This window comes from Lissotriton vulgaris, chromosome 3_1, assembly GCF_964263255.1.
Source record: "Lissotriton vulgaris chromosome 3_1, aLisVul1.2, whole genome shotgun sequence".
Classification (NCBI taxonomy): Eukaryota; Metazoa; Chordata; class Amphibia; order Caudata; family Salamandridae; genus Lissotriton; species Lissotriton vulgaris.
The window spans coordinates 1,028,706,967-1,028,733,354 of NC_141689.1; the positions used below are offsets into that span (position 1 = coordinate 1,028,706,967).

General features: G+C 45.7%; 1 protein-coding gene across 1 annotated transcript in view; it reads right to left on the bottom strand.

Annotated features, from left to right (window-relative positions):
* The window catches only part of ERMP1 (endoplasmic reticulum metallopeptidase 1), a 572,215-nt gene that overhangs the window by 196,030 nt on the left and 349,797 nt on the right, over positions 1-26,388 (bottom strand). Inside the window, exons 5-6 of the mRNA XM_086961418.1 lie at positions 15,155-15,301; positions 5,004-5,096 (exon numbers count right to left, since the gene is read on the bottom strand). Of these exons, the coding sequence (XP_086817544.1) occupies positions 5,004-5,096; positions 15,155-15,301 (240 nt within the window). The remainder of the gene's footprint in view (positions 1-5,003; positions 5,097-15,154; positions 15,302-26,388) is intronic.

A 26,388-nucleotide genomic window follows, 5' to 3' on the forward strand; every position in this document is an offset into this window, starting at 1 on the left:
CCCACAGACACTGTGCCCTGTTCAACGGCTATAAACGCCCCGGAGATAATTTCACCACTTCCAGAACTCACTCCTCAACAGGAATACCGATCGCGGCTGCGATCTCACCAAAAACAGACTAAAGACATTACACCTGATCGTAACGCACCGGTGGCTAAATAAGCCCAGGAACAAGCTCTTGGTGAAGCGGCTGCTGAGGGACGTTTTGATCTCGTGTCCAGAGACATTTTTGATATTAAATAAATAGACATTATGAGGAGAAATGACGCGGTGCGCCAATGGAAAAAGACTAATTATGTAAAATTACTGCATAGCAGGTTCTCGATTTTTCTATTAACAATGTTACTTGTTTTCTGTGTAGCAGCCTGTCTGGGATGGATCTTATGTACAGTTTTCCCTCCACATTCCTCCACACCTGTAAAGAATACCACTATGCATTCCCATGTTGATCTTCCCCCACACCTCGAGGACAGACGAAAAGAATTTATAAATAACACGTTCATTTCCACTCTCCATAAACACCAACTCATAGTCAACAAGACAAACTGTTGGGTTTGTGGCTTGATGCCACATTCCGTACACAAGGGAATGCCCTTTTTCTCCCTCCCGTTCGGTTATTCAGGGTCCGCCTATGCATTAGCCATGATATTCTCTGCCTCAGTCAAACATTCCCCCGACAAAATTGAAAAACGAGAGTAATTGGAACGAGGTAAAGACAAAAATAGTAAAGGCTGTTTCTAAAATGGTGGATCTTACTGTGACCTGGGGGAGGGCCGAAGATCACGAAAATATCAGTTACTCTCAGTTCCACGACATTGCTTCCTTCAGGGAAATGTTTTCCGTCGATCAAAGACGAACAGATCAAGGAGGTTGGGTAGTACCGCAAAACGGCCGGATTTGCATAAGGGGGAAAGGAAAAGGGGAAGTAATGGGGAACAGCGAGTGTGATAGGACATATACACTACCCGCTCCCGATTTTCCGACCATAGTAACTGCCCCAAACACTTATTTCATTTGTGGACCCCATGCGCGCACTTGGTTGCCTCAAGGCTGGTCTGGAAAGTGCTACATCGCATTCCTTTTACCACAGACTTACACAGCCCCTGCCAATTACCACCTGATTGACCCTCTGAGCCAAGTTAGAAGACAACGAAGGGGGGTCATAGATGCAGAAGATACTACAGGACAAGAAGCTGGAGATTTCTTTAAAGGTTTCCTCCCTTTCTGGGGACCTATGGCAAATAGTCGCCACATCCGGCAACTAACCCATGTAGTACAGGCCGCCATAGATGAAACAACTGGCGCCTTAAATAACATTACAGCTGAGGTAGCTGCAGACAGACTCATGACACTGCAGCACCGTATAGTTTTAGATGTCCTGTTAGCCGACCGTGGTGGTGTGTGTGTAAGGTAATAGGGTCCAGTTGTTGTGTATTTATTCCCGACAATGCCCCATCAGTTTACTCTGCTATATCCCGCCTCCATGTACTATCCGATAAATTGGATATGGACACTGGCACATGGTCCCTGACCAGCTGGTTGTGGGACCTCCTGTCCACCTGGGGGTGGAAGGCACTAACAGTCCTGGGCCTCGCTCTGGCCACTATCTTCACCTGTTGCCTCTGTATCCAGTGTGGCCCCGCCCTTTGTGGACTGTGTGCCACTTCCTGTACTCCTCGTCCACGAAACAGAGGAAAGAAAAATGAAATGATCATGTTGCAAGAACAAGTATACGACCTAATGAATATAGAAATTGATTAAGAATTTCTGTAATAGGGTTTCTATGGGACAAGGAGGGAATGTGGAAATTGACTTAAAAACTCCCTTTTCCGCCTGGTGTCCCATCATGCACCCTATCCACCCTAACATCGACCAGGCAAGCAGATTCTCCTACTTCAGGCGCAAATCTTGTTATACCCCCCCTCTTGCCTGCTCTTTTCCTCATAGTACTGGCACATGCAAAGAATAATGACCAGCCATCATGTATCCTACGGGTTTCCGTCCCGTCCGATATTTTCCTTTGGATCAGAACGGAGTCAGTCGGATGGTTGACTCGAAAACCCCATCCCTAACTGTCACAGAACGAGCAGCCCTCGCTCGTCAATGATCTCTCCGTTTGCAAGGACAGCCGTGGGTTGGGTCAACAACCAAGGGAAAACTTAATCAAGCACACAAGACAGCCACGAAGAAGAATAGTTTACCACAGCCCATTCTCTCTCTTCCCAGCACACACACATACCATTGTGAAACATCACCGCCCTTGTGTAAGAAGTAACTCTGTAACTTGTCACCGCAATCATCCTGATGCAATGTATTTGTCTATGTCTATATGTAATTCAAGTTATTCTTTAAACGAGAACAAGCATGCTATGTCTTCCGTATGATTACATCATGAATGATTGAATCAAGTCCGGGGGAACTCCTTTTTGATTGTACTCTTATTGTATATAAGTGCTGTTATGTTCCAAGTAAAGCAGACTACTCCTGAACCCGCTTGGTGAAGGAGCTCTCCCTTAACTCGAGTTCTGGAATAAAACCCTTTAAAACACGAAGACCACGGACTCTGCTCCTCATTTTATGTATTGCCATTTCTTGGGTAATTATAGAAATTCAGACAGCGTAAATAATTAGTTTTTTTATTTACCACAGCCCCCCTGATTTTTACCCTGTTCATAAATGCTGTGGATTCAATTCTAAAAACAGTTAGAGCTGACGCACCTCAGGTCAAAGGTTCAGAAGTCCCAGTACTGCTTTACGCAGACAACGCTGTGTTATTGTCCAGAACCCCTATTGGTCTCCAGCGTCTGATGGATCGTTTCTCTGTTTTTATAAGGGACAGAAAATTATTAATCAATAAAAGTAAAACACGCACGATGATCCGTGGGGCTAGGGCCAAAAACCATGTATTTTTTATTGAAGGGGTGAAAGTGCAGCAAGTTGAAAAATTTTTGTTATTTGGGTGTCATTTTTTCAAAGGATGGTAGTTGGTCCCAGGAACTTGTTAATGTACGGTCAAAGATGGCAAAAAGCGCCCATGGCATATTTAGATTTGCCTCTAAAATCGGCGATAGACGAATCAAAGATATGATTCAGATTTACCAGGCCAGGAGTGTTTTGATTGCTTTATATGGGGCCGGGTTGTGGGGCTATTCCAATGCAAGTTGTTTGCAAATGGAAGAAAACATTTTTCTTAAAAAACTCCTCTGCCTACCCACTTCTGCCCCAACCGATTTAATACACAGGGAAGTGGGGGCCGCTTACTTATCTGATCTTGTATCATTACGGCCTCTAATGATCTGGCGCTCTATTTGGCTTAAGGAGGGGACAGTCTTTAACCAACACATTATTAAGGACTGCCTTGATTTGGTTAACTTTATCAAGATTCCATGGCTAAAGTATATTGTAGAAAATTTTCGGGGAATTTACGGCCTTAATATCATTGAGGACCTGGGTGCTGCAGGAGATTTCTCCAAGCAGGAGATGAAAAACAAATTTATGATGTATAGTGCCCAAAAGCGTTTGTCCACTAATGGCCACTTGACTACTCATAACCTCTATAGTAAGTACACCGAATGTAAAGGTTTCCAATTATACTTGAGTCAGGTAACTAGACCAGTCCACAGGTTTGTCCTTACGAGACTTAGGTTTGGATTGGCTCACCATCTGGTGGCTTTTCCGCATCAAAAAAAATACCCTGTTGGCCCCTGTCCATGTGATGGACACTCCAAACAAAGTACGTTGCACTTTATGTTGATCTGTACCTTGTACAAGAAATTTAGGGTGGCCTATTTGAAACCTAAGTTTATTAAATATGGTATCTATAATGTTGAAGAGGCCATGAAGCTGATTTTTAATGTAAATTCTTCTGACATATGTTTTTTTACTGCGACCTTTTTATGTAAATCTATTCATCTCAGGAAAAGCATGATATTTTAAATTTTGCAAGTGGTTTTAATCTGCATATTGTTAATCTAATACATGTGTCTTGTATGCTTTTATGGTCATTATATTATATGAACCGAATAAAGCTTCATGAAATGAAATGAAATTAAATGTCTGCCAGCCATGGCAAGACCACTCCACTCACTTAAGGTGCCCGATCAGTGGCACCTTTCCTAGTTTGACTGCCTCTGTGACAGACAGGGCCATCAAAGTATTTCTCATCCATCTCTCAGAACCTTTGTGATCCACAATAAACATGAAGCTTTCCCTATGGTACTCATTGGACTGCTATACAGTTGCCTCAGTGGCATGATCATACTATGACATTAAACACGACAAAAGTTTGTGTATAAGCTTATTTACTCTCATTCTGTTTGTACTGAGCTCTGACACCGCCATCAGTCTTGGTTCAAGCTCTTGAAACCCACAGGTAAACAAACTTAGCACAAGGACCTCTTTCGGAAATTGAATTAAGAATAGTGCACAGACCGCACACGCACATATAGGATACAACTAGGAGGAATTGTGTTTTGGTATCTGAAGGTTTCATTCCTAATTTACGTAATGATCGCTGCTCTATCTGCCGATAGGAGTGCCATAATGAGGTGAACGACCTGCATACACATGTTTTAGTCATGAATGCCGAAGTTTTGGGGGGGAGGGTTCCTCTGGGGAGTTGGGGGTAACCTGTATTAAAGAAAAAGAAAAGCAGATCAGAATATCCTGCCGCGCAGTTACATGGCTAGGTTCATGACCTGGCTTACATGCTACCATCTACCGCCGCCCGGCCTTCGGGTTGTGGGCTGATGGGCCGTGTACACAGAAGTATGTTCTTTGACATGATGTCGTTGCATTCTTGTAGCTGTCGGCGCAACTGTTATATGCTATCATTGTCTGCGACAAAAATAAAGTTTAAAAAAAAAAAAAGAAGAATAGTGCACGGGCCGGAGTCCTTTGCCCTATTCACGTGCTGAAGGCATGTAGAGGGGCATTTTGAGAACCTAACTGCAATATTTCGGGGCAAGTCACACAAAAGAGCGCTTTAAACATGGAATACATACCTGCTCTTTGAATTGAGTCTGTAAGAATTCGATCAGATGTGTCGTACTTCGTATGATAAATGTAGCCATTCTCAATAAACGCCAGATCTATTCCTGTTGAGAAAAAACACCCTTGAAATGTAAACAGTAAAGTAACAGTGTAATACAATAATTAGACATGACATATATAAACTGATAGTTTTGACAATTGGAAGTGGAGCACTAACTTAATACATCCTACTCAAACACCTGATTTTCAGAAAAGGTCACCAATATTTTTGCAAGAGAGCGGATATCTACCAAGCTGGTTATTGTATTTAATTATTTAACTTCGGCCTGTTTTTCATTCAGCAGTGTTTCATATCAATCACCACATTTACATGGTCACGGTAAGTTATTCTGATACTAAATGATATACTGCCTTTGCAGGTTAAAACGCAAATAAAAAGGGAACAGATTGAAAAATAAACTAAAATATTAAGGGTCCTCTGATGCCTCTGGCATTCAGAAAAGTAATAGAGCACCTGGTACGCACCGCGTACTTACCAAGGGCAGTAAATATTCCCCATTCTTAGTTAAGCCCGTAGGAGTGGGCAGTAACATGGTAATACATTGCGTATATGCAACGGGGAACTTTTTTACACTGGTGCAACCTCTCAATTTCGTGTTACGAGAAATTCCTGAAATTGCACTCCAATGCCAAGTCACGTAATTTTACAGGTTAATTGCGACAAGAATTTAGTGTGATCACAGGAGAACAATTCGAACCACTAGAATACAAGTGGTTGTGGTTTGTGGCACTTGTGAATTTGCGCTATTGTTACATCAGATGCATCCAAAATGGGCATGGGAATGCATTTCGCACTAAAATAGTGCTAAATGCTGGTTTTGCAATTTGCGAAATTTCGTATCATTTTCTCCCAAAATGTTGCACAATTATACAAAAGCAAATTACACAGATTTCACATACCCCTAGTATACCCCCATGCAGAGTTACTGAAATTGAATGCTGTAGTGTATTAACGAATGTGGATACCCTGTTTGTGGGTTAGTACCTCCTCCTCTACACTAAAGGTCCATGCAGAGGCTAAAGGTGACTCAGGATATGAACTAGCCCCAAGGAATCCCACCCCACAGGTTCCGAGGGATGGGGAGACCTCGAGGTCACCATCTACACTAACAGGTGTTTCTCTGAAAGAAATGACTGAAAAGGTGAAACAAAAAATATGGAGGGGAATAGGACAGGGTAAGAGATGAACCGGAAGAGACACATCTCAGTGCAATGTATAGGCATAGCATATACTGAAAGATTAGATGCAACAGTAAAGCAGCTGAAGTTGATCAGACTGCATGTTTAAAGGAACTGCATGCATTATTTTCGTGTTAAGCTGGTCATGTGAAATTCAAGAGACTACACCTTTACAGCACACAAATATTAGTGCAGCAGCATTGTAACAAGGTCAACAACTAGAATACGAGTGGCTTTGGTTTGTGGCACCTGTGTGCTTTTGCACCAGCTTTACTTTAACATGTAATGCACCCTCGTATCAAAAGGAATATAAAATATAGCGCTAAATGCTGGTTGTGCATAATTTCACGTGCTTCTGCATCAATTTTGTGGCATTTCACGTAAATTACGCAAACTCAAATTACACAAATGTTGCACACCCCAAAAACATTATTCTGGGGTGGATAGTAGGTGGAACAAGGCATGGATAGCAGTGCACGTTTACAACCTACAAGCTTCTATGCTTGTGGACATTCCCAGCTCGATCCAAAGCTTTCCACACTAGAGAAGGTCTGTATTTAACTCCAGCAAAGACTGAAAAGAAAATTGAAAAGAAAAAAATGTGGATTTGCACACTGGCCTCCATTTTACCAGTGCGTATATGAATGCTAGATACAATCGCGCACTAAGGGATGCGAGCCAGAGTAATAAGTCACAGGACATTTCCAGTAGTACCCCCGGAAACTAGTGCATGGCACAGCTTTCTAGGCTACTCCTGGTAAAGTTTGTGAATTCCAAAAAGTAGAATTAGTACACCAGTTGGTAGGAGTACTTCCAAGGATGCAGATGAACAATTGTTACTTACCTGTAAACAGGTGGTTCTCCAGTATTGGCGTCTTTCATAGATTCACATGCTTGAATATTCCCAGTCGTCAAAGTGGGAGTCCCACTGTAAATGAAATAGCAATAACATACTAATAACATATGTATGTAAATACATAACACATAAAATATATACTAGAAAAACATAGCAAATACTCAAAAAACAATTCCTACATAGGAATACATGGAGAGAGAGAGAAAACACTTGTAACCTATTCCTGTCATTAGGTTAGTCCAAACTACAGCCAATCAGGCGCCAGCACCCTTCCAGAACCTTCTCCTCAGAGCTCAGTCCCTCAGATTTTCGTAGCACAAGAGTGACAAAAGAGTTGATGAGGAGAAGCGAGTCTCTGAGGAGAGGTGGGTGGGTCGCATGTGAACCTATGAAAGACACCAATACTGGAGAACCACCTGTTTACAGGTAAGTAACAATTGTTCTTCTCCAGTATTAGGGTGTCTTTCATAGATTCACATGCTTTAGAGAGCAGTAACAGCCGAAGAGGCCCGAATTGCCATGTAACAGCATGGAGAAAGTCCATGAGACAATAATACAGTCATGCAAGAACTAGCAATCATAGAAAACCATAATGGAGGAGGGAAGAGAGAGGCTCACCTTAGTTAAAATGATTACGAAGGACTGCCTGTCCCACTGCTGTATCCACCTCGTTGATGGCATCCAGGCAGTAGTGTTTCGTGAACGTGTGCCTGTTGGTAGAGGATGACACCGCCCTGGTGGAATGAGCCCTCACTGAAGACTGTAGAGGCTTGCTGATGGCAGAAGACAATGGCTGAAGAAATCCAACGTGCAATAGTTGGTTTGGTAACAGGGCGCCCTTTACGCATGCGTCCATAGGCAATGAACAGTTGATCGGACCTGCGAAAGGGGGCTGTCCTGTTGATGTAAAATGTAAGGCACCTCCTGATGTCCAAATAGTGCAGTCTTTGCTCTGCCAGAGATTGAGGATCGGCAAAGAAGGTTTTCAAGAAAACAGGTTCATTCAGATAGAAATCCGTAGGCACCTTTGGTAAAAAAGTTGGGTTGGTGCGAAGATTTGAATTGGAGAAAAGGAGGTTTAATAGTGAAAGTGTGAAGATCACTCACGCGACAAGATGTCAGAGCAAGGAGAAGGGCTACCTTCGAGGTCAGAAACTTTAAGTCCGCCCTATGGATAGGCTCGAATGGCGCCCTCATTAGTTGAGCCAAGACAACATTGAGATGCCAAGTGGGAGGAGGATGCCGAAGAGGTGGGAACTTCCGGAACAGTCCTTTGAAAAACTAACGAATAACTCTGGAAGAGCAGAGAGAGGAGGAGCCATCCTGCAGGAAACGAGAGATTGCCGCCAAGAAAACTCTCAAAGTAGCATGTGAAAGCCCACATTGTGCCAGGTGCAGAAAGAATGGAAGTAGCTGCTCAGGAGTGGAATGGATAGAATGGATATTAGCAGCTGCGCACCAATGACAGAACCTCTTCCATTTGAGCTTGTAGGTCTTAATGGTAGACGGAGCTCTGGCCTGAGCGAGAATGTCTCTGCATTCCGGCGAAATACTTAAATGCGCAAATTCAAGGTGCTCAGGTTCCAGGCCGACAATTGTAGAGAGGAGGGGTTCGGATGGCAAATCTGACCCTTGTCCATCGTGAGAAGGTCCGCTCGAGGATAGAGGAGGATGGGCTCGCACTGGGAGAGAAGAAGCAACTCCTAGAACCATGCCTGTCTGGGCCATCTGGGGGCGATCAGGAGAATGAGGCACGGCTGCCTCCGCATCTTCCACAGCACACGAGGCACCAGCGGAATCGGAGGAAAAGCGTAGGCGAATAGATGGCACCAATTCATCAAAAGGGCATTCCCGCACGACCCATGGTGGGGATGCCAACTTGCGTAAGATGGACATTTCTGGATCTCCGGGGTTGCAAAGAGATCCAGAGACGGACGACCCCACCGTTGAAAAATGAAATTGAGAGTTGGTTGATGCAACTCCCACTCGTGGGTCGACGAAGTGGATCTGCTGAGGGAATCCGCTACAATGTTGGAGACGCCTGGTAGATGCACCGCCAACAGGGTAACTTGATGGCGGATTGTCCAATCCCAGATCGACGAGCCAACCGAGACAAGAGTGGAGACTTAGGCAAAAGGTCCAGAGCACACAATATGTATCAATCGACTGGTTTGTCTTAGAATACTGATAGTAGGGATAGAACGGACAAACCGTATATTTTTCAAAGGTTTTATTCACCCACAGTGTTCCCCACCTGGGAATCACTGTAAATACAAATCAAGCCGACACGTGTTTCGTCACAACATATGGCTGTGACTCTTCAGGGCTGGAAGAAAATAATCGAATTATAATTAAGACGTCAAAAAAAAAATAGAATTTCGTTATATGTGGCTAGAAGGAACACCTGTGATGTGGAAACCAACACAGAAGGGCTAGGGACAGGAAAACTTCTTTAGTGATTTTTCCAGCATTTGCTGTAGTTTATTATCCAAAAGTAATACAACTGCCTAGTGTCAGGGATAGAACCAATGTGTCGTGACTTTCGGCGCAATCGGTATAAAAGTAAGTCAATAACAAGATATACGTTATATAAACATAAAAGTGCAACTGTGCAGGGAGGCAAATTATCTTTGTTCTTGGCATCAAAATGAAGTTTGATAAAGAGTGGAGACTTGGTTCCGCCCTGCTTGTTGACATAGTGCATACTGGTGATATTGTCCGTCTGAATGAGCACCAACTCCCCTTGAACCACAGGATGAAACGACTTGAGTGCCAGAGAAATGGCCATCAACTCCAGCCTGTTGATGTGCCAAGAACGCTGAAGCAGAGACCATTTGCCCTTGATGGAGAGGCCTTGAAGGTGAGCACCCCAGCCTTCTAAGGAGGCGTCCGTTGTTAGCGTGAGGTCCGGAGTGGTGGCGGGGAAAGAAGTTCCCGTTGCAAGGTTGGATGGTTGCGCCCACCACCGAAGAGCTGCTCTCATGCGAGCGGTGACACCGACGAGGTCGTTGAAAGAACCGGTGACCTGACGCCACTGTAAGTCCAATTCCTCCTGAATGGGGCGAGTCCGCAGCCTGCAATTTGTGATCAGTGCAATACAAGACAATGCTATCCCCAGAAATGACTTTAAGATCCGGACTGAAACGGACTGTTTTGCCCAAATCAGAGACACCAAGCAGAGAATTTTTTGTTGACGCTCTTGGGATACAAATGCCGGTGCAAGCGTTGTGTCTAAAGTGGCTCCCAGAAAATTCCTGCATGGGGCCGAGTCGACCTGGGACTTGTCGGCATTGATGGCGAGGCCCAGAGATCGAAACACGTCCTGACAAAGGTGAGTGTCTTGAAGCCGCTGTGTGAGAGACTGTGACTTGAGGAGGCAGTCGTCCAGATATGGAAAGATTTGGACGCCTTGGAGACGCAGGTAAGCCACCACTGGAGCCAATACTTTCGTGAAAACACGAAAGGGCGGATCGGAGGCCGAAAGGCAACACCTTGAACTGGAAATCTCTCCGCCCCACCCGGAAGCGCAAGTACTTTCGATGCCGTGGAAGAATTGGAACATGGAAGTAAGCATCCTGGAGGTCGATGGAGGTCATGAAGTCGCCCATGGAGAGAAAACGCAAGATCTCCAGTAGTGTAAGCATGCGGAAGGATTGGCTCTTGAAATACCAGTTGAGCGCTCGCAAATCCAGGATCGATCGCCAGTCTCCCGTTTTCTTGAGTATTAGGAAAAAATGGGAATAGATTCCCTTTCCCCTCTGAGACTTGGGAACCACTTCGACGGCACCTTTTTGAATTAGAAGAAGAACTTGATGGAAAAGCTCCTTGAGGTGGGGAGGAGGCGGGCCAGACGGTGGAGTGGGAGGAGGAATCTGGATAAACTCTAGAACATGGCCCTTCGCCACAATGTCCAAAACCCAGCGGTCCGAGGTGATGGAGGACCACTGAGAAAAGAACAGGGAGATTCGACCTCCAACAAAGGGGGGGGATACACAAGTCATTGCCGTTTGGGAGTGGATCCTCGATATGAGGATCGTCCCCTGTAGGATTTGGACGACTGCTGTCGGGTGGACTGCTGTTGGCTGGAGGAGTAACGTTGATTACCTTGGTGGTAGGAGCGATATTGATGGTTTCCTCCACGAAAAGTTGAGGGGGTGCCGCGTCCCCGTGCACCACGAAAAGGCTGCTTCCGAAACTGTAAAGTCGCCATGAGCGAGCAGTATCAGTGTCCTTCTTAATTGACTGTAATGCCACATCTACATGTGCCCCAAAAAGCGACTCGCCATCATACGGCATATCTAGGATTTTTGCCTGTACCTCCTGGCAGAAAGAGGTGGACCATAACCAACCCTGCCTCCGCAAGACCGCCGCCCCAGCAAGCTGACGAAAGCCAGTGCACGCAATGTCAACTGCGCAGTCGATAATTTCCTCCGATGTTCTCTCGCCGTCCTGCAGAATCTTCAAGGCTTCCGCCTTGGAAGCATCTGGGATGAGGGCCACCAGGTCAGACAAGTCCGACCACATCTGGCAGTCGTAGCGGCCTAAGATGGCTAAGGCATTAGCCGCCCTCACCGTAGTGGATGCCATTGTGGAGAACTTGCGACCAATAGCGTCCAGGCGACGACCCTCCCGATCCGGAGGAGCCGTAATTGGAGAAGCCGGATTACGTGAACGACGTTGCGCAGCTTGAGAGACCACTGAGTCTGGTTTTGGATGAGCAACAAGGCACGCTGGAGATACGATGGGCACCATATTTTTTTTCTCAAGGCGAGGCAGTTGTGCTGGTAGTTAATTTGGAGTTTGCATCAATTTCACCCCTTCAGCCCATATGAAATCTATGATGGGTATAGTGTGGACTTGTTTTAACGGTTGAGTTTTAAAGTCATAGAGGAAACAGTCCTCTTCCCTTGGACTTTGGGCAGCTTAAAACGCTGGGCCGCTCTATCCATCAGCTGATGGAAACTTGCAATGTCCACTGGAGGCGAATCCCCGGGCTCCACCGGAGGAGGGGAAGGCGTCTGAATTTGATAGTCGTCCCACTCAGCCATGTGGGTGGAGTCATCATCATCGTTATCTTGAACTTCTCCATCTTCCCTTTCTGGAATGACGTCGTCATCACCAACAGGGTACACAGTAGTGTGTATTCTAACCGACGTCTGAACTTAAGGAGACGGCGTTGGTGGCTGTGGTGGTGGAACAGCGACAGGAGCCGACGCAGCTACAGGCGCATGAGGCACAGGCGAGAGGGCGGAAAATGCCGGTTGTAGTCATCCAACATGTGTTGGAGATTCGAGATGAGCGACAAAGGCAGTGTCGCAGTTGGAACCTGCACAGAATGTCCCTCTGCCTGAGAAAATTGGTCGTCATCATCATCATCATCATCATCATCATCATCACCATAATCCTGGCACTTGATAATTAAATCCAAAGGACTGCGTGCCACTCTGAAGGAATCATCCACATCATTGTCAGAGTCCTGCTCAGAGCCCGTGGCAAACATGGGCGAGGGAGGCTGTTCTGGGATGGACAGCTGGTCAACTGGCCGCTTACGACGATGGTGCAAGGGGTCGACGGCGGAGGAGCCAGACCCGGTGGTCGAAAAAGGCACCAAAGGCATAGAAGCAAAAGATGAAGGAACCAACGTCGACGGTGCCGACGACTATGATGGTACAGGTGTCGACGGAGCCGCTGTAGAAGGATCCACTGTCGACGGAACCATCGTAGACGGTAAGCTCGTCGACGAAGACATATTCGTTGATGAAGCCGCCGTCGACGGAGTTGTCGTCAACGGGACCGATGACGAAGATTTCATGTGAGCTTTCCTCGACGAAGATTTTGCTGACGACGAAGCAGATTTCTTCATCGACGACAAGGCAATAGGTATCGTCGACGGGACAGTCTTTAAGCTTAGCGATACCTTCGTCGACATAGAAGATGTCGACATTGCCGTCGATGACGATCCGGAGGCCGATGTCGTCATGGTCGCCGTCGACGATCCGGAGATGGCAGATCTCGTCGTCGGGACGATCGTCAACGCTCCTGTCGACGGAGAAACATGTTTCGGAGCAGAAACATGATGGGAGGCAGCAGAAGACGCCTGAGAGCCAGGTCTTGTGGGCGTAGACGCAGTAGGAGGTGGTGAGGACACCGCAGGATCCACATATAGGGAGAGTTTCTTCCTTTTTAGAAAAGGAGAAGGCATATCCTGCACACTACTACGCTTGGAGGCTGCTTTTGAAGGTCCGGATTGTAGGCTTTCTGCATCCGACAGTGCCGAATCCTTATCTTTAAGTCTCTGAAGCCAAAGGAGGAGACGGCCTTCTCTGTCCTTAAGGGTCTTAGTAGAGAAAGTTCTGCAAAACTTGCATTTACCAACCTCATGGTCGGGATAAAGACAATAAATGCACTTCTTGTGGGGGTCCTCAGAATAAAGACGCAATTTCCCACAAGAAGAACAAGGTCTAAAGAAAGACTTTTTACTTGAAGACAGGAAAACGTGAAGAAGTTGAGAAAAACTGATCAGAGCTCAGGGAGACTCCCTTCAGACGACATGCGGTAGAAAATCTGAGGGACTGAGCTCTGAGGAGAAGGTTCTGGAAGGGTGCTGGCGCCTGATTGGCTGTAGTTTGGACTAACATAATGACAGGAATATGTTACAAGTGTTTTTTCTCTCTCCATGTATTCCTATGTAGGAATTGTTTTTTGAGTATTTGCTGTGTTTTTCTAGTATATATTTTATGTGTTATGTATTTACATACATATGTTATTAGTATGTTATTGCTATTTTATTTACCGTGGGACTCCCACTTCGACGACGGGGAATATTCAAGCATGTGAATCTATGAAAGGCACCCTAATACTAGAGAAATACTGCTTTGTTTTTGTAAACTGCGTACAAGGTCAAGATGAGACTGTTGCTCTACAGCCAGAGACACTGTGCTGATGCTGTCCATTAGAACACTGCTCTACCTCAGGCAAAAGAAACTCCACACACTAAAGAAAACAGTCATTTTAATCAAGGAATAAGGGTATCCAAATGTGATCTTCACTATACCTTGATTGAAGGGCACCTGAAACAAGAATTGAACCAACTAAAAGGACAGCTGTAGTTACCTCTGCAGACATCAATGGTGGCAAGCATCAGGTAAAATCCAATCCATTGCAGCTTCCTAAAGTAGATCATGTATGAATGGCAGTGGTCGTAACATGACAAGAGAAGCAGTGGAAATGTTACCCGCAGGGGAGGCGTACACTTAGGGAGAGAGCATTGACCAACACAGATTGTAAATTTAGATGCCTCAAAGGCCTATTAGAAGTGAATCTTCACAATCAATTGTAAGGTAAGGAAAGTACTGGAACTGGTGAAATTTGGTTTAACTACAGCTATAACTATTGTAAAAATACAACAAAGTGCTCCAATTTCTTGCTTTACATTGCATAGGGATAGCGGCAGATGGTGGGCTGATCAGAGATCCGGTATCCGCCAAGCTAGAAAGGGGACGGGGCACTGGCGGGATCAATCCTAGTGTCTTCTTACAAAGGTGTGCCGCACAAGGCAGCTCTAAAACCACACCGTGGTCACGCAAGAGCCATGCCCACTCTCAAATTAACATTTTAGTTCCAATACTTCTGAAGTAATTTGATAGCAATACGGCACACTCAAACATCTCAAAATTACAGTGTTCTATTATGGACCTTAACACAAAGACAGCATGTAAACAGAGAAAATGAATAATTAAATCTGAAGGAAGTGACCTAGGAGAAGAGATTTCAATTTAGAACATAGAGGAACTGAAGGTTTTTTATTGCACAAACACCCCTTGGTGACCTCGATTTTCGTTTTCTTATGCTATTACGTTTTATTTATTATTTTAATCCCATTGTGGAAGCCACTTGAAAGGCTCGCTCTCCAGGCTGTTCTCCCATGTAAAATCAAAGCAGCCGGTGTAAAGTTACAGCGTGCCTTATCGCGCCTCGCAGCACAATGGGCACATAAATATTTGAAATTACAATTGTTTGTTAATGCGCGGGTGAGCTGCTTAAAGCATTTCTAAACTCCTGACCTACCTGGAATGTTTCCAAAGTCCCTGTAGATTCGGAAATCGGTATCCGACGGGATAATTCCGCTCTGGAAAACTTCCTGCGCCGCCACCGACGCGAAGGGGTGCACGGCGGAAGAGGCGTAGGCGCGGACCAGCCACGGGTTCTCGGGTCCTGTCACGACACACAGAAAACTCACCAATGAGACAGACAGAAGAAACATTCTTACACTACTAGAAGCCACCAAGCAAGCAATGAACAATAGAAATACTGCGAATTAGTGGGCAAACAGGCGTGGAGTGGATTACCTCAGCTTTTCTAACTGGATCACATTTCTAGCAGTATAAAAGCCATGCTCTATGTACAGCACAGCCTCACCGAACCTGAAGGTGGGGAATTCTTTCCTCGCGACTTACATTATGCAGTGATAACAAGCACTGGCAATGACAATAGGTCTGGCTGTAAAGGAATGTTGCATGGTATTGTGAAGCATTATAAGTCGATAGCATGGACATGGATATGCAATTGTGTGGAAGCAAAGTACTGCAGAATAATATTGCTGTAGGTTAAAAGGTCTTCCAAATGGACACTTCACTAACCCTCCCACTTATAACCTCACACCTCCCCTCCTTGCTATGCGATCGATCTCCTCCTCCCCCCCCCCATTCCCCAGAACTCCTCTCTTACTCCATCCGCAATGCTACCTTGGGGCATCCTACTCTACAATAATGCTAACGATTAACCCTACAGCTGCAAACTTCCCTCTAACCCCCAAACCAACACAAATCCATGCCCCAGAGACACCAGGATTTGCTGCAACTATATGCCTCTTTGTCACCATGCCTCTGTGGTTAACTAAGTATGTACCTATTGTCATTCCTCATACCCCAATAAGAGGTCTGTACGTCTTCCCTCTGTCCTATACCTTCTGATGTTTGTTGCATAGAATCTCAAAAATACTTTAAACAATAAAAAGTCAGGTGAAAGTTGCACTTCATGCTAGATCTAAAAACCCATCTAGGTTAATGAATGCCCTCCTCCCGTCTGTGCTGTTGCCAGAGAACACCATAAATTATCCGGTTATCTAAGACACTTTAATATTTTTACAATGCTATGTGTGAGCCCCTGAAAGGTCAAACTCAGCCAGCTGGATGAATAAACAAAATGATCACAGTTGCATGGAAGACAATCACTTTTTTTTAATGGAAGCACACACTTTTTGCCCAATCAAAACATGTGCTCCTGTCTCCTAACATGTGGGCGGGGCTAAAGTCCCTCTCTACTGTTGCTCACATGATTGTTTGGCAAGCCGACCATAAAAACCAAGGAGAGGAGTCTGCTACAAGCAGAAGATAAATAAAAAAAGTCCACTTGTAGAACCACCCAGGGAAAGCTGTGCAGCTCGCCAGGCAACAGCAACGTAGAGGTACAGGAGGCTTTTGCAAAAGGTGGATTTTGAAGGATAGAGGGTCACTCACTTATGATAACCCTTCTCAAACACAGAAACAATATATAGGCTCTTTCCTACTGTTAATGTGTGGCTACCGTGTTACCTTGGGGCGGGAACGGAACCTGCACCTCATAAAAGTTTCAAGCACTGCACGCCCAGAACCACGCACAGGAAATGTCATCATATGCAGTCACGCCCGTGTGTTCTGCATGGGAACGAACCCTTGCAAAATACTTAATTTATATATTTAAAAATAGCTTATCGTTTTTTTGGCAGTTGGCTGACAAGCTGGGAGGAGGATGAAAGCACGTGAATTAGTCAATGTAGTTACCATACATATATGCGATAGGCATATGCCAAGAGAATGCAAATGAGGCAGCTTTAACTCTGCGGCTGTAAAGAGGCCAATCAGGTAAAGGTGCCTTTGATGCAGCTTGCCCAGCCTCATGGGTAGTTGATCTGAAGAGTGCACTAACTTATTCTCTCCGCACAGAATAACAGCTAATTCTGGACATAAAGAATGTGCAACATCTCTTTATCCAAAGTACTGTGTAGGGTCGCCAAGAATACAAGAAAAAAAGGTCTTCATTTTGGTGGTATTTTGTCAAAACCTAGGGAAACACACTTGAGAGTTATCAATACAATGCCTTTAGTTTCCGTTTTAGATTTTCATGATCCGTTATGTTTGTTTTCTATTCTGATTGTGTTACGACTAGCATGGGGTGTGCCAGTTGAACTGCCACGATATAAAGCGTCGGTTACCCTTATGTGGTCTTGTTCGCGCTATATAAAACTCTTCAAAAAAATAAATAAAACGCTTTCGCGAGGGAACACTGTGCATAGTGTAGAGCTGTAAATAGCCTAAAGCTCACTCAGATGCCCAGCAAAAGTTACAGAAAGCAGAAAAGAAGTCTTCTTTGAAAGAATCTTCATGTCACAAGAGTTTAACTTTTCTGAATTAGTCTTGCTAATAGCAGTTCGAGGAGAAGAAAAGAAACCACTAGATGAGATGAAACTAAATTGCCTTATTGGTACTAGAGAAAAGAGTTTTCTAGTCGGATCCATCTGGCTAAGACGATGTAAGGTACATTTTATTAAGTGGCCACCTGAGAGCCTGATTCCATCAGATGCCTGCAAAAGACCATTTCCAACAAGCAGATAAGATTGACGTTTCTTTTTATGACCCAGTGGCACAACATCAGTCACTTGCTCTTATATTGTAATCTGGAGGAGGACCACTTCCGGGTTGCCAACGTAACACCCAATGTCTTAGAGAAGTGGCCTAAGTGAGTGATGGATAACTCCTCACTATCAAGTCCCCCATTGAGCAATTGTTGTAAAAATGGCAAACCTTTTCCTACATGGAAAGTTCGATCTTTTTCTGGGGGAGGTGGATGTACTTCTTCTGGATGAAGAGCAATATGTATTTATTTTTGCAGTTTTATATAGCTCAAACTCAGCCCAAGGGCATTGAAGCGCTGTTTATGGACAAGTTACATTACACAAAGTCATATTTATTCATTTAAGTGATTTACCCAGAATTACAGGATGCTGAGCCGATGCAGAGACTCAAACATGGTTCCCCAAATCCAAAGTCGGCAGCTCTGACCGTTACACCTCATCTTCTCTCTCAGGTGTCCAAGAACTCCCCTTAGCTAGGCAGGGTTTGTCCCACTAGGATGACCAAGTATTGAGTGTTGTCTAAGATCTTCTGAAGGACTGTTTTGGGCCATAGCAAGCATGTCATTTGTAGATATCTCCAGGAACAGATCCACAGTTTGTTAGATACCTGATTGGAAGGGGGCATTTAAAGTTTCTGGGTCTGTAATGGCCCTGGTGAACTGAATTCTCTTTGAAGAACAAAGAGTGGCCCTTTGAGTAGCTGTCAGAAAAACAAGACTGAACTTGCCCATGTGGGAGGATGACACCTTAACTTTCAAGAAGGCTGCTATCAATACATCAGGTTAGTTACCAAAGTCACAAATGGAACATACTTTGCATGCTCTGTAACTGGTATCCAAGATATTAGAAGCAGACAGTACAAAGAGCTCATTTTCAAAGTATTTGAGGCTAAAAGACTTAATGACGATCACTGGCACTGAGGTGAGAGGACGAGGGAGGGCATAGCCATTACCAACTTTTTTGCAGGAAGGAGTGACTGTATTTGGATGTACAGAGTCAGCACCAGCTTAAGTGTCAGAGGCCAGTTCAAGTTCTGGGACAGCAATGAATAATCTCCTGCAAGGAGAGGGCTTGGGAGAAGGGTGAGATGAAACAGTCTATGGGCAGGTCCTATTTGCCATCTGAACACGACAGCTAGATAAGTGTCAGTAGCGATGGAAGTGGTAGCAGAGATGGCGCTAAAAAGATTGGAGGCATTTCAGAAGGTGAAAGGAGGGAAAGAGTATCTGGTACGAGAAGCTGGACAAATGCCAGTGCATTCTGGGAAGTAGATGGTCCAACCAGAGCCAAAGATGCTCACCTGATTTTCCACTAGGCACTCAAGGGCACAGAAAAAGAGTGGGAAACCAGGAAGATGACAGCATGTTGCCAAATTTTCTACATGGGCTGGCATGCATCAACATCAAGCTATTCATGATTCAAGGGACTAGAAGTATATGTCGAGTCCTCCACCTTGAGAAAAGCGGAAAGAGATGGACCACTGATTCCTGCTGTCAGTGAAGTCTAGAGTTTAGAAACGAATCAGGGATTCCTGTGATTCTTTCATGTCCCTCCTGAATGTGATATGAAAATGCGGTTGACATGGTCTTCTACTGCTACTAATGACAGGGCTGGAAAAATTATAAAAAAAAGTTACTAGACCTGCAGGTCCAGTAACTTTAATAATCCACTCGACCTAATTGTAATGTACTTGACCTGTGAACTGGTCTCAAATTGTGTGATCCTAGGCAAATATTTGGTCTTATGGAGCTGCCTTTTTCTTTACTATCACGTAAGAGAGCACCTTTAAATATGAAAGTACACTATTTCTGCTGTACAAAAAACTCTTTATTTACTAGGCTAAATGTTTGTTCCATGTATAACAAGAATTGAGCCGATAAATAGGGTACGCATGATCCTGGCTTGCCTCTAGGTTCACTAAAAGCATTGTCATTTGGGCAGGAGCAGTAATTCCCAGTTCTTGTTTAAAAACTCACTTTTCATAAATAGATTACCAAAGCATGAAGTGGTAGTGCACCGTCATTTGCACATAGCATATTTTCCATTAAAATTGCCACTAAACGATTTCCACTAACGTAGTTTACTGATAATAGAGCAAAATCAATGTTTGGAAATTGGGTTTCAGCAAAAATATTTAAAATGTGTACATCACCAAATAAAGTGTTCTAGTTTTTTTTTGATCCTATACAAATATTTTTTTCACCACAGAATTACAAAAATGAGATTTCATAATTAGCTAAATATATTTGAAATGTTTGAACAGTTCACTTAGCTATTACAGTATTGTGTTAGAAAAAAGCCTAATATCTTATAGACTTTCATTTAGCATGCTTTGCACAGTTCAATTGTCACACCATTCACTCTACTAAATCCTCTAACTTAAGTCACAGAAAGAAAACCAAATGTAGGAAGACAAACTGACTTTTGACCTCAGTCTTTGAAATCCAGCAAATGTGACAGGATAGCAAGATTTAAAGGTATTTTTATTGCTCTTTCACTTTCTGAGCAATAAAGATGCCTTTAAAACTTATCTTGTCACATTTGCTCCCTTTCAGAGACAGATGTCAAAAGTCAGTTTGTCTTTATGCATTTACTTTTTGTCCTGTAACTGAAGTTAGAAGATTTCCAACTCACCAAGAGTGGTCCCTAAAAATAGCTAGCTTGAATCAAGTGGCACAGCGAGCAAGGGGCCAAATCTGGGCATACCCATCCCACTCAGGGTGAAAAATGCTGCAGCAACAATTGATGGGTGGAATGCTGAATGAGTCCAAACTGGGGTGTTGCGTGGTGAGCTAAAGAACTATGGATTTAACCCAGATCTCTTGACTGGGGGTGAATGTTTGATTTATTAAGCATTCCGTCCATCATTTGTTGCTGCAGCATTTTTTGCCTTAAATGGGATGGGTATGCCCATACGTGGGTCCCCTGCTTGCTGTGCCAATGGATTCAAGCTAGCCTGGCTCATGAGGGGTGATACCCAGAAACCGGTCCCAGGATGCTTGTTTCAGGTCCAGGGAGGACCTGTCTTGGCAGTTTGGGCTGGACTGTTCCCATGAGGAGAAGGGCCAGGACTGATTTGCATATGGCTGGGTCCAAATGCTAAAGAACAATAGATGTAACCCAGATCTCTTGACTGGAATGAATGTCTGATTTATTCAGCATTTCGTCCATCAATTGTGGCAGCTGCATTTACTACCAAGATGGAACGCATCATGTCCAACTAATACGATAGTGTCCCAGCTTGCAGTAACTTCAAATCTTTGTGTATCCTATTTAGGCCTCATCCACACCTCTGAACCAAAATGCTAACAATACCATGTAAGTGTCTGTGCTTCACTCCCAGCACAATTATGGTGAAACTAAAGATTCCAAAGACAGGAAAAAAAATTGGTCCATCTGCTCCTGCGCACCACCTTCTGGAACGTTTACTCCTGTCATTGAGACAGGCCCCTTCATTTCAGACCTTCAAATAACAGTCCACATCCTCCAACTCTTCAACCATTTGCTATTATGGTAAATGTCTGTCTTTCTACTTTGACTCCCGTTGTGTGTGTAAATACCTAGTGGTCGATCTATAACCCTAAACCCAAAATTGTCAGAACGTATAATTTGTTCTATGTAAAGGGCCTGTAGCCGGCAAACATAAGGATCCTTGCTATACAGGTGTAGTTATGGTTAATTACCCAAGGAGCAGGCAACATTCCATTACAATAGCAATTTTCTAGACCCTAGCTTATTTAATAACACCTAATGAATCCTAAATGGGAAGTGTACCTTGAAACCTAGATGGTTTGCCCCACTCAGTTCATACCTTTCAGCTCAGACCTGCCTTTCAGCTCAGACCTGCATTTGTTCTGACACACCTGAATACACCATTGCATCCAATATATAAACATTTTGAGATATCACCATCCAGCAGCTCTGCTTTCTCTCTAGTAGCTGCTCTTATCCTGAATGAATCAATACAAGTATTTTTCCCTGGACTTATTATTAAAATCGATCTTTCGTTATGTGGATACTTAGTTACCAACCAATGCATCTTCAATAACAACAATTATCAATTATGCTCCAACCAGAACATTTAGAATCTCACAAGTTTTTAATAAATTGCACATAAAAGACTAGTAACATTTACTTATTTGGTTCATCATTAATTGAGCTAAATACATCAATAAAAAAATGTAATCCAAAAAACACAAAACAACTGTATGCCATCAAGATACTAAACTAGCATTGGCATAGCCAATAAATCTCACCTTTGGGACTTTATAAGTGTTTAGCCAGAGATATTGACTTTACCTATGTTTTTAAGCTGTGCTGTACAGAAGTTTGCAGCATGCTGAAACGTTTATAATAAAGAAGTGTCAGAAGCATTTTAGATATGACCAAAAAGGCATTATGTACAACTAAAAGACCATATTAAAAAAGTATAAAAAATATTGTCTCGAGTTTGTTTTATCCCTTCAATGCTGGCAACATGTATCTGTCTGTCCCAGGGGTTGCTTGTTGTGTTTTTTATGTTGTTATGGGGGGGCATAACTAGCAGGAGGGTGAAGGTCAGTCAGTCCGTGAGAGAGCGAGTCAGTCAATCCGTGAGAGAGAGAGAGCGCGAGTCAGTCAGTCCGTGAGAGAGTGAGAGAGAGAGAGAGAGAGAGAGAGAGAGAGAGAGAGCGAGAGAGCGAGAGAGAGAGCGAGAGTCAGTCCATGAGAGAGAGAGAGAGAGAGAGTCAGTCCGTGAGAGGGAGAGCGAGAGCCAGTCCGTGAGAGAGAGAGAGAGAGAGAGCATAGTCGGTCCGTGAGAGAGAGAGAGCGAGAACCAGTCCGTGAGAGAGAGAGAGTCAGTCCGTGAGAGAGAGAGAGAGAGAGAGAGAGAGAACAAGAGTCGGTCTGTGTGAGAGAGAGAGAGAGAGCGAGAGTCAGTCCATGAGAGAGAGAGAGAGAGAGAGCGCGAGAGTCGGTCTGTGTGAGAGAGAGAGAGAGAGAGAGAGAGAGAGAGAGAGAGAGAGAGAGAGCGCGTCGGTCCGTGAGAGAGAGAGACAGTCCGTGAGAGAGAGAGAGAGAGAGAGTCAGTCTGAGGGAGAGAGAGAGAGAGAGGGAGAGAGAGAGTCAGTCCGTGAGAGAGAGAGAGAGAGAGAGAGAGAGAGAGAGAGAGAGTCAGTCCGTGAGAGAGAGAGGGAGAGTCAGTCCGTGAGAGAGAGAGAGAGAGCCAGTCCGTGAGAGAGAGAGAGAGAGAGAGAACAAGAGTCAGTCCGTGAGAGAGAGAGAGCAAGAGTCAGTCCGTGAGAGAGAGAGAGAGAGTCAGTCCGTGAGAGAGAGCAAGAGTCAGTCTGTTGGAGAGAGAGAGAGCCAGTCCGTGAGAGAGAGCAAGAGTCAGTCTGTGAGAGAGAGAGCAAGAGTCAGTCCGTGAGAGAGAGAGAGAGAGAGAGCGAGAGTCAGTCCCTGAGAGAGAGAGAGAGAACAAGAGTCAGTCCGTGAGAGAGAGAGAGAGAGAGAGAACAAGTCAGTCCATGAGAGAGAGAGAGAGCGAGAGCCAGTCCGTGAGAGAGAGAGAGAGAGAGAGAGCAGAGCCGGTCCGTGAGAGAGAGAGCCAGTCCGTGAGAGAGAGAGAGAGAGAGAGTCAGTCCGTGTGAGAGAGAGAGAGAGAGAGAGAGAGAGAGAGAGAGAGAGAGAGAGAGAGAGAGAGAGAGAGAGAGAGAGAGAGAGAGAGAGAGAGAGAGAACAAGAGTCGGTCCGTGAGAGAGAGAGAGAGAGAGAGAGAGAGCGAGCGAGAGAGTCGGTCCGTGAGAGAGAGAGAGAGATAGAGAGAGAGAGAGAGTCAGTCCGTGAGAGAGAGTCAGTCCGTGAGAGAGAGAGAGAGAGAGTCAGTCCATGAGAGAGAGAGAGAGAGAGAGAGAGAGAGAGAGAGAGAGTCAGTCCGTGAGAGAGAGAGGGAGAGTCAGTCCGTGAGAGAGAGAGAGAGAGAACAAGAGTCAGTCCGTGAAAGAGAGAGAGAGAACAAGAGTCAGTCCGTGAAGAGAGAGAGAGAACAAGAGTCAGTCCGTGAAAGAGAGAGAGAGAACAAGAGTCAGTCCGTGAAAGAGAGAGAGAGAACAAGAGTCAGTCCGAGAGAGAGAGCGCCAGTCCGAGAGAGAGAGAGAGAGAGCCAGTCCGAGAGAGAGAGAGAGAGAGAGAGAGAGAGAGAGAGAGAGAGAGAGAGAGAGAACAAGAGTCGGTCCGTGAGAGAGAGAGAGAGAGAGAGAGAGAGAGGAGAGAGAGAGAGAGAGAGAGAGAGAGAGAGAGAGAGAGAGAGAGAGAAAGAGAAAGAGAGAGAGAAAGAGAAAAAGAGAAAGAGAGAGAGAGAGAGAGAGAGAGAGAGAGCGAGAGAGCGAGCGAGCGTCGGTCCGTGAGAGAGAGAGACAGTCCGTGAGAGAGAGTCAGTCCGTGAGAGAGAGAGTCAGTCCGTGAGAGAGAGAGAGAGAGAGAGAGAGTCAGTCTGAGAGAGAGAGAGAGAGAGAGTCAGTCCGTGAGAGAGAGAGAGAGAGAGAGAGAGAGAGAGAGTCAGTCCGTGAGAGAGAGAGGGAGAGTCAGTCCTTGAGAGAGAGCGAGAGAGGGAGAGTCAGTCCTTGAGAGAGAGAGCGAGAGTCAGTCTGTGAGAGAGAGAGAGAGAACAAGAGTCAGTCCGTGAGAGAGAGAGAGAGAGCAAGAGTCAGTCCGTGAGAGAGAGAGAGAGTCAGTCTGTGAGAGAGAGCGAGAGTCAGTCTGTTGGAGAGAGAGAGAGCCAGTCCGTGAGAGAGAGCAAGAGTCAGTCCGTGAGAGAGAGAGAGCAAGAGTCAGTCTGTTGGAAGAGAGAGAGAGCCAGTCCGTGAGAGAGAGCAAGAGTCAGTCCGTGAGAGAGAGAGCGAGAGTCAGTCCGTAAGAGAGAGAGAGAGAGAGAGAACAAGAGTCAGTCCGTGAGAGAGAGAGAGAGCACAAGAGTCAGTCCGAGAGAGAGAGAGAACAAGTCAGTCCGTGAGAGAGAGAGAGAGAGAGAGAACAAGAGTCAGTCCGCGAGCGAGCGAGAGAGAACAAGAGTCAGTCCGTGAAAGAGAGAGAGAGCGAGTCAGTCCGAGAGAGAGAGAGAGAGAGCGAGTCAGTCCGTGTAAGAGAGAGAGAGAGAGAGCACGCGAGTGTCGGTCAGTGAGAGAGCGAGAGAGAGCGAGAGTCAGGTCCATGAGAAAGAGAGTCAGTCCGTGAGAGAGAGAGCGAGAGTCAGTCCGTGAGAGAGAGAGAGCGAGAGTCAGTCCGTGAGAGAGAGAGCGAGTGTCAGTCCGTGAGAGAGCGAGCGAGAGTCAGTACGTGAGAGAGCGAGAGTCAGTCCATGAGAGAGAGAGCGAGAGTCAGTCCGTGAGAGAGAGAGCGCGAGTCAGTCCGTGAGAGAGCGAGAGTCAGTCCGTGTGAGCGAGAGAGGGAGAGAGAGAGATAGAGCTAGTCAGTCCGCGAGAGAGAGTGAGAGAGTGAGAGCTAGAGTCAGTCCGTGAGAGAGAGAGAGAGAGAGAGAACAAGAGTCAGTCCGTGAGAGAGCGAGAGAGAACAAGAGTCAGTCCGTGAAAGAGAGAGAGAGCGAGAGTCAGTCCGAGAGAGAGAGAGAGAGAGAGAGCGAGTCAGTCCGTGTAAGAGAGAGAGAGAGAGAGAGAGAGCACGCGAGTGTCGGTCAGTGAGAGAGCGAGAGAGAGCGAGAGTCAGTCCATGAGAAAGAGAGTCAGTCCATGAGAGAGAGAGCGAGAGTCAGTCCGTGAGAGAGAGAGAGCGAGAGTCAGTCCGTGAGAGAGAGAGCGAGTGTCAGTCCGTGAGAGAGCGAGCGAGAGTCAGTACGTGAGAGAGCGAGAGTCAGTCCATGAGAGAGAGAGCGAGAGTCAGTCCGTGAGAGAGAGAGCGCGAGTCAGTCCGTGAGAGAGCGAGAGTCAGTCCGTGTGAGAGAGAGAGGGAGAGAGAGAGATAGAGCTAGTCAGTCCGCGAGAGAGAGTGAGAGAGTGAGAGCTAGAGTCAGTCCGTGAGAGAGAGAGCGAGAGAGAGAGAGACAGTCCGTGAGAGAGAGAGAGAGAGAGAGAGAGAGAGAGAGAGAGAGCGAAAGTCAGTCCGTGAGAGAGAGAGAGAGAGAGCGAGAGAGAGCGAGAGAGAGCAAGAGCGAGAGAGTCAGTCCGTGAGAGAGAGCGAGAGCGAGTCAGTCCGTGAGAGAGAGAGAGAGAGAGCGCGAGTGTCGGTCCGTGAGAGAGCGAGAGAGAGCGAGAGTCAGTCCGTGAGCGAGAGAGAGCGAGAGTCAGTCCGTGAGCGAGAGAGAGCGAGAGTCAGTCCGTGAGAGAGCGAGAGTCAGTTCGTGAGAGAGCGAGAGAGAGAGCGAGAGTCAGTCCGTGAGAGAGCGAGAGAGAGAGAGCGAGAGTCAGTCCATGTGTGAGAGAGAAAGAGATAGAGCGAGAGTCAGTCCGTGTGTGAGAGAGAGATCGAGCGAGAGTCAATCCGTGTGAGAGAGCCAGTCCGAGAGAGAGTGAGAGAGTCAGTGAGAGGGCGTCAGTGAGAGGGCGTCAGTGAGAGGGCGTCAGTGAGAGGGCGTCAGTGAGAGGGCGTCAGTGAGAGGGCGTCAGTGAGAGGGCGTCAGTGAGAGGGCGTCAGTGAG